The sequence below is a fragment of the Ictidomys tridecemlineatus genome, chromosome 10, assembly GCF_052094955.1.
Source record: "Ictidomys tridecemlineatus isolate mIctTri1 chromosome 10, mIctTri1.hap1, whole genome shotgun sequence".
Classification (NCBI taxonomy): domain Eukaryota; kingdom Metazoa; phylum Chordata; class Mammalia; order Rodentia; family Sciuridae; genus Ictidomys; species Ictidomys tridecemlineatus.
The window spans coordinates 60,126,543-60,138,935 of NC_135486.1; the positions used below are offsets into that span (position 1 = coordinate 60,126,543).

The 12,393-nt window shown below is 47.8% G+C and overlaps 1 protein-coding gene across 8 annotated transcripts in view; it reads right to left on the minus strand.

The window, feature by feature from the left end:
- Positions 1-12,393, minus strand: part of Ttc13 (tetratricopeptide repeat domain 13) — a 58,284-nt gene that overhangs the window by 43,504 nt on the left and 2,387 nt on the right. For all 8 annotated transcript variants that reach the window (XM_078023037.1, XM_078023036.1, XM_078023035.1 and 5 more), the window contains exon 2: positions 54-148. In XM_078023037.1, the coding sequence (XP_077879163.1) occupies positions 54-148 (95 nt within the window). The remainder of the gene's footprint in view (positions 1-53; positions 149-12,393) is intronic.

Genomic DNA, 12,393 nt, shown 5'->3' on the forward strand with positions numbered 1-12,393 from the left:
GGGGATGCCTGTGCTTCGGGACACAGAACAGCAAGCAGGACAGAGACGCATACCAGAATCTTCTCCGTGTTGAGAGGAAGCAGGGAGTCACAGGGTGGTGAGCCTTTGGGTTCGCAGTCGGATTCGTGGAAGTTCAGAAAGGATGACTCTGAAAAGCAAGCACCCTGTCATTCTTCTCGCCATGAATTCAGCAGCTTAGCATGAACTGGAATTTCAGGAACCCACAGAACAAATGAGGACGAGAGTGGAAACGCTGTGACAGGCGTCTTGTCTCCCTCTCCAGCGCCTGCAGGCCCAGGACCTTCCAGCACCCATGAGTCCATCCCCACGGCCACCCTCGAAGGGCACAAAGCCGGCTAATGGCACATGGAGGGCAGTGCAGTTGCGGCCTCTCTAACAGCAGCAGGCAGGGCAGCCTGCTGGAGGCATGCTCAGCACAGGACGAAGGGCTGGAGCTGGGCCTCTGCCTCCAGGTCCTCCCAGAGCTCTTGCGTCACGTCCAGAGCGCGTGCCAGGGAGTGATGCCAAGCCAGGGAGACAGCACTAGAGAGTGTGCAGAGTCCAGCATCCAGAGCACGTAAACCACCACTCAACAAGACATGGGCCAAGTGGAGAAGGCAGCAGAGGGCTCAAGGAGGAGCCTCTAGAGGGCCAAGTGGTCCCCTATACATGAAATGATTCTATCATTTATAAAAATGCAAAGTAGACCACAATGAGGACTTCCTCACACCCCTATGATAGCCAACTTAAAAAGAAGAAAACAAGTGTTGGCAAGGACGTAGGAGAACTGGGAACTTTGGGTTTTGCAGGTAAGAAGATAAAATGGAACAGTCACTATGGAGAGCAGTTTTGCATTTTCTCAAAAAGTTAAGCACGGAATCATCACATGACCCAGTGATTCCAGGCCCAAGTACAGAACTGAGAATAGGGACTCAAACATGTGCCGTGAACACTCGCTCACAGCAGCTCTGTTCACAACAGTCCACATGTGCACCAAGGATGAAGAGACACCCAGAGCTGTGTCTGCAGTGGACTGTCACTCAGCCACACACTGAGGTGCTGAAGCACCTGACCCGTGGAAGAACCTCCAAAACATGAGGCCGAGATAAAAGGTCACAGGTCACAAAGCACCACTGGCAAGAAATGCCCAGAACAGGTCTGTCTGCAGAGACAGCGCGGACTGCTGGTGGCCAGGGGAGGGGAATGGGAGAAATGTTTCATGAGCAGGGCAGACCTGCTCTGAGGAGCCCTGCCACATCTGCATGTCCTGTGAGCACCTGGAACCGCTCACTTTAAAACAGTCATACCTATTATCCCAGCAACTCGAGAATTTGAGGCAGGAGAACTGCAAGTTAAAGGCCAGCCTCAGTAACTTAGCCAGACCTTGTTTCAAAATAAAAAAGACTGGCTGGGAGTTGTGGGAGACCAACCTTGCACGTGACTAAGTCATACTCCCCAGCTGGGTGCTGAGGTGCTCAGTCAAAGAAATGTGGCAGAGCTTTCCCCACTCTTCTTGGGTTCAAGGGTCAATGTCTCGTGCATGGGTGTGTCTTGCTATAGCCCCATAGGTAAAGCTATGCTCACCTGTTCCTTTGTAATATAACTCCTTGCCCTGTTTAGGGTAGAATTTTCCATGGAAGTGCCTCGTGTGTCCCTTCTCTTACTGTGCCCTTGAGTGTGGCCTACCCAGGTATCAGTCAACCTGCTGACAGTGGACATCATGAAAATAGACTCAGCCCCCTGAAACCTGGCCCCTTTCCTCATTTGAATAGCTTCTCCTTAATAAAAAGGGTCAGCGTGTGCTCTCTCTCTCTTCCTGCAGACCCTTAGGGTCAGAGGAGCTGTCACAGCGACCCCAAAGAAAAAGGTATTTGTGTCTCTTGTGTGGTTATTTTGCACAGCCCAGTTAGCCCAGTTCAACTGGAGTGACCCCTGAGCCTTTTAGTCCCGAGAACAGAAACCAGGCAGGGAGTGAAGGCAGACGCCTGTAATCTTGGTGGCTCAGGAGGCTGAAGCAGAAGGACTGCTGGTTCAAAGCCAGCCTCAGCAGCTTAGTGAGACCCTGAGCAACTCGGCAAGACCCTGTCTCTAAATAAAATATTCTTTAAAATATTTTATTTAGGGGCTGTGGCTCAGTGGTAGAGCGCTCGCCTAGCAAGTGCGAGGCCTTGGGTTCGATCCTCAGTGCCACATAAAAATAAAGGTATTGTGTCTGTCTACAACTAAAAATAAATATTAAAAAATAAAAAGGACTGGGATGTGGCTCCACTGAGTACCCCCATTCAATTGAGTACCCCCATTCAATCCCTGGTATAAAAAGAAAAATTAAAAGACCAGGGACGTGGCTCAATGATTAAGCATCCCTGGGTTCAGTCCCTTGGACAAACATAATAATAGAATAAAGTGGTCAATATCATTATGAGACCCTCACCTCAACTATTTTAAAAAGCTATGTCCTAATTGAGCAGCCATTAAGGAGCACCAAGAGGAGTCCAAGGAGCCATTTGGGGGACAGAACTGACCAAAAGTAAAACTGACAAATAGCCTCAGCCCCCAGGGGTTTCCGCACAGGGCAGGCTGAGGAGCCGAGTGGGCTGGGCACTGGGCGTGCAGTGCACCGGAGGCCGCTGTGCGGGCGCAGAGGCAGGGATGCGAAGGGGCAGGAGGGAGGGGCCTGCTGGAGGGGGTGCCACGGCTTGTGGGGGTGCCACAGCTTGTGGGGGCGACTCAGGGAGGCCCATGGGGGTGGTCCAGGAGGCTCATGGGGACGGCTAGGGAGGCCCGTGGGGACGGGCTATGGGGAAAGCCCGGGAGCTCCCTGCTTTTCCACGCCACACCAGTGCTCCAGTGGGTGTCTGTGGTCTCTATTCTACATATTTACCAATAGGGACGCATGTGCACACACTCGAGTGACAGTTGTGGGCTCCCTGGGTATCAGCCTGCTCATCCTCCCCAGTCCAAACAACACTAGCAAGTCACATGAGGGGCTCCTTGGCCACCTGTGGGGCTGCTTTGGGGCCTTGTCAAGGCCTTTGCTCATTTTCTACCCCACCCTTTACCAATCCTCTTTGTTTTATTATTTTTTAAGATTTATTTATTGATGTTCATTTTCAAGTTGAGTGACTTTCCCTGACTTCGGCCATGAAGAATCCCCAGTCACCTGATTTCGCAGCTGTCCCAGCAGCACTGACCATCAATTTCTTCATCAGCCTTAGAACACATCACAGCCACTAGAGGGGCATTCTAGACTTTTCCTTCAAAGAAATCTTTAAGATTATTCAAGAGACTGGAGACAGCAGGGTGGTATAGCCCCTGCCCAGCACAATGCCTGTGTCACCTCTGACAGATCACAGTCCACTTTCGATGTGGACATCTGTTAAAGAGTACAGCAGTAGCCAGCTGCGCTAGGAGAACTCCGCATTCAAGTCAGCCTCAGCGGCTAAGCAAGACTCTGTCTCATGAAATATAAAAGGGGCTGTGCTGTGGATGTGGCTTAGTGGTTAAGCACCCCTGGGTTCAATCCCTTATAACCCCCCCAAAAAAAAAAACCTCAGCAATAATTCATGTTCTTTGAAGAAAATAGAGAAAAATCACAAAACACAGAAGCACAATTCCTGAGAACCACGGGGAAAATGTGTTAGACATAACTGAGGGTGGACTTCTGAGATCAGATGGCCAGGCTGACCTCCCAGCCTCTGCTAGCACTCACCAGCTCTTGGCCATGAAAACCTCAGTGTCACTGGTAAAAGGGGTCAACAGTACCACCCACTTCTCAGTTGTGAGGCTAATAAGGATTATGTGAAGAGCACACAGGGCCACCCCTGGGCCCCAGGAGGAGACCACGACATACTGGCTGTAACCACCATGGGGCTGTATGAACTGAATGAGGCCCTTCTGCAACCAGCCCTTTCAACAATACAACATGTTTTCCCACGATTAATTTATTTTTGCATTTAAATTCAAAGCTTGGGAATGACATGCCATTTTTAACATTTTTAAAATAAAGATTTCCATTTTCTTCATTGAACCTGCTTTGTTGGCTCTAGACTGACTCCTCAATCCCTTGGAAGGAACTATTTGGCTTCAGTGTCACTGTTTCGATTGCTGTAGCTTCACAATCATGAGGCAAAGCCATTAAGCTCTTTCTAAGAATTCTTCACTATTTGTACAAACATTCTTTTTCCTAGTAACCTTTAAATATTTTCTTTAGGTCCAAAACAAAAATTCTTTCTATGATTTTTTATTAGAATTACATAAATTTTAATTAATGGGGAAAGGAATACCTGATTTCTTCACAAGATCTAACCAACGTATGTGGTTGGTTAAAGTCTTCCTCGGACCTGTATGAAGCCTTACATCTTCAACTGCTGGTGCAACTGCTGACTCAGCACATCTGTGGCAGCCCTGCCCCAGCTACGCCCAGCGGACAGCAACCCAGGGGCAACCAGCAGCAGTCAGATAGCAGCAGCAGCCAGCACAGGGCTACACCAAGGGAACAGTGAAGCAGTGTCTGCCCAGGACACAGATGAGGGGAGCAACTAAAATACCATCACCCTCCCCCCACTCCCACAGGCGCTCCCTGAGCCTACTCATCAGAGACCAAAAGAAAACAAACCCAGCTGAAGCCCCATGTTCCAGCAATGACGGAGGGCGGGACCTGAGCCCAGGGGCTGGCTCTGGAGTAGGTTTTGTTGCTGTTGGGCATAGTGGTGGCTGCTTATTTGGTGGGTTTTTCTTTTTTTTTTTTTGGCACTGGCTGAATCCAGGGGTGCTATACCACTGAACTTCGTTCCCAGCCTCTTTAGTTTGAGACAGGGCCTTACTGAGTTGTCCAGGCTGGCCTCAACAGCGGTAACATCAGCTTCCCAAATAGCTAGGATGACAGTATGGTCACTGCATCCAGCAGGTCTGGGTGAGCCATAGACAATGAAGGTAGAGCTAAGGGGAGTCAAGAGGTGACAAAGGCCAGAGGGCAGTGGCACAGGGAAGTCCAGGCAGAAGTGCTGCACATTCTGAAGATATGTCTAACTGGCTGGAACTGGGTATTTCATCTGTCCACATTTCTGATCTCCTTACAAGTCTACTAATGTCCTCATTTATTCAGCTAGGTCTCTGTCTCCATGTAATGTCACCAAGGCTTGTGACATATACTCATGCAGCACCTTATCATGTTGAGAGAAATGTCCATAAAAGTACCTGTAACACCAGTGGCAACAGGCGCCCTTCTCATCCCTGACACGAAACCGAGCCTAGGAGTCCAGAATACCCGTGACTTGTTTTAGACCCGCGTCTGCATCTATTTCATGCCGAGTTCACTCCTGAGCCATAAGCCTGCTTCTTCGCTCTATGGGGACGTCGTAGTCTTCCATGCAGACTCTTCTGGGTTAGAAACAACCCATTCCTTCTCAGTGGGGACCGTCCACATGGCAAGGGATGCCCTGTGGGTCATTCTGACTGTGAGCTCTGTAGGTGCAGTGGTACGTCTGGTTCACCTGGAGAATCTACATCCAGACCCTCAAGCTCTTGCTGGGCCACCACCTGTGTCTAGCCCCACTGTCTACACCTTTGCCACTAACCCGCAGGGATGGCACATCGCTTCTTTAAAGTGGCACCTTTCAGGTGGGTTTGGTAAGAGGCTGGTCCTGGAAGATGTGAACCTCCTCATCTGCATGACCTTGTGGGGCTTTCTCGGTCAAGAGGGTACAGACCACGTTCACAGATGGCTTCAGGCCAGGGGCAGAAGAGCGGCTAACTTTAAGGTCACGACCCTGCAGCACTGGTCCATGTGCAGGGGAAGGCCAGGGCCTGGCTCTGGGCTGAGACTGTGCATTCACCACGTAAAGGAAGTGTTCTTCTACCCTGTCTCCCCAGAAGTGTTGAGTCAGGTGATAGTGCCTGCCTATCACCAAGTGCCTTTGAAGATTTCTTTAGGATGAGTACGCGATTTTTCTCCTTTGACCTATTGAAGACCATTTTTGTACTTCTGGAATAAACTAACCCCAAAAGACTGCTCTTTTCATTGCTTGCTGGGCTCAGTTTATTATATTTAATTTAGGATTTAATTTATAGATGTGTATGTAACTTTCTCCCAAAAGCATTAGATTTTGGTATCAGTGCTTTTTACTGGTTTGGTAAAGTCAATGAGAGAAAAAACAAGCCTATTAAAACCACAGCTGTTTGGAACAGGAAGCTAAAATTTGTTCTTTGATCTTCAAGTAATTAAACATCCTATAGTCTTAGTTGTTTTATCATATGTAATCATGCTATGGTATATTAATATACTATGTAGAATAAAGCATATATTTAGAAGTAGCAACTACATTATGAAATAATTATTTAATATCACAGACAATTCAGCACAACCAGTTATATATTGTCTGCTTTTTGAGATAGGTCTTGCTACCTTGCCCAGGCTGTCTCAAACTCCTGCCTCCATTTCCTGAACACTGGGCCCAAAGATGTGTCCCCTACACACTATACATATGTGACAGCCCATATACACTACCCATTTCTTAGAGAGGAAAAGCATTCGTTCTCCTCCCCTCTTTGGCTGTATAGGTTAATAGTGGTTACTACAAAAATTGTCTCAAAACACATCACAGAATTTTACTGTTCTCTGGACATTTCTTTACTGCTACAGAATGTGACGGCAGGAGCAAGGTTATAAACCACCTCACGTCCTGATGGTCTCCGCACGCTGCTCGCCTGGTTCACGCTGTACCAGTTCCCACTGTTCACTTGCTCTCCTGCTCCCTGTGGCTCATCTACTTTACCCTCCCTTTTTGGAATGGCCTAAGAATTTGTTACTCTGGGGTGTTTCTTATGCTTAAAAAAATACATAAAGCCACTGACCACCATAACCATTTTAAGCCTGCAGCCTAGTACTGCTGGGTACATTCACACAGATGCAAAACAGCTCTCCAGAACTTATTTTAAATATATGCTTTATTCTACTTTATTCTATTAAAAAAACAACTCTTGGGCCAATTTGTCAGTCTTACTACTGCTGTTTTAATCCATTTACTAGAGCTTTCTTCCATTGAGTCCTTACAACTTCCCTCATTTCGTCTTTTCACTTTTCAAGTTAGCCACCTCAGCTCCTTTACTCTCTATGATGCTAAGTCAGGATGTGACGGCAAGAAGAGAGACCACTGAAAGAACAGGGCTGGGAGGCAGGGCCAGCAGAGCACAGGAACATCTGGCCAGAGGCTGGATCTGGGTTGAAATGCAGGGTGGTCTCAGTGTAGAGAGAGGTCAGCTTGGAGACAAGCCAGGGCATGCTGAGAGGAAAGGCACAGGTCTCTGGGTGTGCAAGGAGGGAAGACGTGGTGTGGGCCAGGGATGGGGCCGAAGGGCGGGCGAGTAGTCCAGGGGCAGGAGGAGGAGGGGCCGCAGAGGGGGAGGGGCCGCAGAGGGCGAGTGGTCCAGGGGCAGGGTCTAAGCCAGTGCTTGTGAAGTGCCACCCAGAAGCCATTTGCAGGCCTGGAGGAAATAAATGCTACAGACAGGGCCTGTGGCTGTGGCTCAGTGGTACAGCACTCGACTAGCACATGAGATTTGTCAGTCTTACTACATGAGAGGTGCTAGGTTGATCCTCAGCACCATGTAAACATAAATAAATAAAATAAAGGTATGATGTCTAATTACAACTAAAAATATTAAAAAAAAAAAAAAAAAGCTACAGGCAGGGCCGGGACAACCACTAGCCCATGTGGATGGCCTCTGAACGGGCTCAGGAAATCCACCCTTAAGAAAAGAGCTGGTTCTGGGGGAAGGATACAGGGACAGGGAGGATGGGGGATGACACCTGGGGGCACTGACTTGGCAATTCACTTTCTTAAAAAAAAAAAAAAAAAAACACTAGCTATTCTCTGAAATGTCCTAGCTCTTGGCTATAACACTGTCCAAAAACTCATTATGGTCTTCATATCTCATTGTACTTTGTTATTCCTAAAGATGATGTTTATTTTTTTGTCATTTTTCTATATCAGGCTTGCTCGGTAATTGTCTAAATTTTACTGGTATTTTCAAAGAACTAGTTCTTATATTTAATTCTATTCTTTCCCTGACTTCCAGTTTAATTAGTTCAGAGGAGACACGACAGGAATGCCAGAGGCTGTGCGAGCACAGATGCAGTTGGTGCCTGGCTGGCTGTCTGACTGGGCACGTCCTCCAGTGTCTCAGCCTCGCGCTCTCACCTTCAGGGTAGGGAAAGCCACACACCTCCACACAGGACCACTGTGGGGACTCAGGACATGGATCACAATGCCCGATGCCAGCACAGGCTGAGAGCCCCTTATCTGAACCACTGGAGACTGGAAGTGTTTCAGATTTTGAATGTTTTCCAATTTTGGAATACTTACATATACATAATAAGATATCTTGGGGAGGAAAACCAGGTCTAAATATGAAGTTTATTTATGTTTCACAGATATCTTATACACACAGTCTGAAGGCAGTTTAATAAAGCATTTTAAATAATTTTGTACATGAAACAGTTTCATGGTATGAAAACTGTGATTTTTTCTCTGTTGATTTCTTCTTTCTGCTTTCCTTATTTTCAGACCAAAATAGCACTTTCCAGTTTTCATATGCTTCACAAACTCTTTTTTTCCTTAATTTTCTGAATATACGTTATACCCATCATACACACAGGAGAACAGCTCAGCAATAAGGAATGTGTTTGAGATCAGGAGACTAGCAAAGCTACTGTAAAACAACTCAAAGATGAAGACTTTCTACTGTGGACTATAAAGTAAGTACATAATTAATTCCTCAGAACAAGAATCCACAAATTTTAATATAATCCAATCAAAGCTACATCAGCCTACATACAAGTACCAACCCATGCAAAGAACCTGTAGAACAGGAGGAAGGGTTCCAGCCAGCTGCAAGAGTGGAACAATGCACCAGGCAGACTGTGTAGTGCAGTCCAGGACAGGAAGGGAGGCTGAAGACACATTTAGTGCACACACTTTCAAGAGCAAGATCTTCCCAGAAACTCAATCCTGTGGTCAGACACCTGGGAGCCTGTGACTGCTTTAGGCAGTGACAGAGGTGACAAGTGACAGGGAAGGAAGCCCCTAAGAGCACTCCAAGGAGACTGGGAAAGTGGCAGAATAGCCCGCTGGCCTTGTGTGCAGGTCAGCAGATGGGGGCCTCCCAAGTATAGGGGAGAGAGCCGCAACCCTAAGTTAGATCTTGATTCAGAGAGGACAGTAGAGAAAGCATCCAAATGAGACTTCACCAAAAGCTTTAAAATGCATAGCTATTGTTTGTGTTATTTCAAGTTACACAAGTTGTTCACTTCATGAAAATTCCCTGAGCTACACAGACTTGTGATGTGTATTTTTTTGCATATGTCATGTTTTAAGAAAAAAGTAAAAAATAAAAGACAATAGAAGGAAGACGTTGGAAAGTCAAAAGTACTCAAATTGGCTGGAAACAGTAGCTCACACCCGCAGTCAGCAGTGGCTCACACCTTCTGGCATAATGCTATACACCTGCTGGCCCAGTGGCTCACACCTGCAGTCCCAGTGGCTCACACCTGCTGGCACAGCGGCTCGGGAGGCTGAGGCGTGAGGGTCGCAAGTTCAAGGCCAACCTTATCTACTTAGCAAGACCCTAGCTCAAAATAAAACATAAAAAGGGCTGGAATGTGGCTTAGTGGTTAAGTGCACCCAGGTTCAAACCCTGGTATAAAAAATAAATAAATAAATATAAAGAACAGCCAATCTCTGTAACTCTAATAAGTCTGTTTAACTTATTTAAGTTGAGCCCAAGTCAGCAACCTCTAAGAGAGCACACCATAAAGGAACACACTTGCCAGCCAGCCTCGTGTCCTGCGGGTGGAGCCAGACACCTGCCCTCTGCTGGAGAGGCTCCCTGAGGTATGCATTCCCCAGCCATGCCAGCGTGTGCAGATGTGAGCCCAGGACAGGACTGGGTGCAGCTCAGAGTTAGAGCTCTTGTCTAGCATGCATTAGACCCTGGTCAACCCCCAGCAACACAAAATCAATCATCAACCAACCAATCCCAGGCTGCATGACCCTCTGGCCTCCCACAGAGGTTTAAAAAAAAAAAAATCGGCCCTCACCACATGTGTTTGGTAGTGAGCAGACCTTCTAAACCAACCCTCACCACATGTGTTTGGTGGTGTGCAGACCTTCTAAACAGTGACACAACTCATTTGTGTTTTAGGCACCAGAGAGGGAACCCAGGCCTTGCACATGTTGGGAAAGTGATCTGTTATGGGAGACCAACCTTACATGTGACTGGGTTATATTTCCCGGCTGGGTGTTGAGGCACTCAGTCGAAGAAATGTGGCAGAGCTTTCCCTACCCTTCTTGGGTGCGAGGGTTGGTGTCTTGTGCATGGGTGTGTCTTGCTACAGCCCCATGGGTGAAGCTATGCTCACCTGTTCCTTTGTGATATAACCCCTTGCTCTGTTTAGGATAGAATCTTCCATGGAAGTGCCTTGTGTGTATCCCCTTCTCTTACTGTGCCCTTGGGTGTGGCCTACCCAGGTGTCAGTCAACCTGCTGACAGTGGACATCATGAAGATAGACTCAGCCCCCTGAAACCTGACCCCTTGCCTCATTTAAATAACTTCTCCTCAATAAAAGAGGTCAGCACATGCTCTCTCTCTTTCTGCGGACCCTTAAGGTCAGAGGAGCCGTCACAGCGACCCCAAAGAAAAAGGTATTTGTGTCTCTTGTGTGGTTATTTCATGCAGCCCAGTTAGCCAGGTTTAACTGGAGTGACCCCTGAGCCTTTTAGTCACAAGAACAGAAACCCGGCACTCTGTCACTGATGGCACCTCAGCCCTGGTGAAGTCATCCTTAAGGACAACACAAGTGAGTGAAAAGCAAACCAGTCTGCAGACTTGACAGGCGCCTGCCTCAGGGCTCCCAGGGCATATCTGACTAAACCAGGGGCCTTCGGAAGATGCTGTCTAGTCAGCAAGACTACACCCAAGGGTGATGCCAGTGCCAGGCCTCTCCATACAGGGACCAAGCCCTAGGCTTGCAGTGAGCAGTGACTGACCTGCAAATGGACGCGGGTTGGCCCTGAGAAAGAGACCTGAGACCTGCCACAGAACCAGGTGCGACCACACCCAGGAAATCAGAGCAGGGAGGCTGGGCACAGAGCAGCAGCAAGGGTCCCCGGGGCTGCCACTCAACACTACACATGGGTCTCAAATTCTTCTGGACCCAGAAAGCAAACAGCCCTGGTGACACAGCTTTCCTTCTAAGGACTCTCTACCATCCCCAGGAACAGCAACATCTGAGTGCTGTGAACAAGAAAATCAATTTCCTGTCTTCAAACAAACACCTCCACAATTAAGAAAGGAGCTGCACACTGGCAAACTGTGCGTCTTCTTGTCCAAAGGCAGAGCTGGGCACAGGCCATTTGTTTTCCTGGCAGTGAACCTCAGAGTAGATAATCACCACATGCTTTCTCCACAAAGAAACAGAAAGATCAAATAATCTCAATTCTGGGTCATTCATTTCAAATAACTAAAGAAAACTACTATTGGGCATGGTGGCACATACCTGCCACCATGAAAAGAAAAGAAAAAAAACTACTAAAGAATGTAAATTAATCATTCATATTGAGTGAAATATTAAAAATGGACTGTGCTACGATCACCAATGGATGGAGGTGGCTATTAGAAAACTACCATGAAAACATCAAATATGGATTAGGGCTGAGGCTCAGCAGCAGAGAGCTTGCCTAGCACATGTGAGACACTGGGTTGGATTCTCAGCACCACATAAAAATAAAGGTATCCTGTCTATCTACAACTGCAATAAAAAAAAAAAATCAATATGACTGTCACCTATGAGCAGCCAAAGTCTGCCAAGAGCTAAAAACGCACATGACTCCCTGTTCTCATTACTACCATATTTCCAAATGGAGAGGAAGCAAAAGTCTCTCTGCAACAGCTAGAAGAGCACCTGCGTGAGCCACTCAAACGCATCCCGGCCTGCCTGAAAAGCCAGTCATTTAACCAGGCCGCTCAGCTTGGGAAGAAAAAAAGGAGAACCTGCATCCTTAAATCAATGACAAGTCACACTTGGTCTAGGCCTGAGTTTACCAGACCCACAGAATTAGGAGTCTCTGTCTGGTTGTGCCCAGAGTTCCCAGGCCACCTGTCACAGCAGCACTCCCTTACTCCCAGTCACAAGGAGCCTGGAGACATGTCAGGCTCAGGCCTAGACAACGGCACCATGTCCACTGGACAGCAGCCTGAGGCCAGCTGCCCAGGATGCCCCTTCAGGGTGGTGTATCCAGCTGGGCTGGCCACTGCCAGGATACCTCCAGATGGTGGATCCTATCAGTAGTCACCCTGCACCTGAGATCACTGGGGTGAACAGTCCACCCATCAGA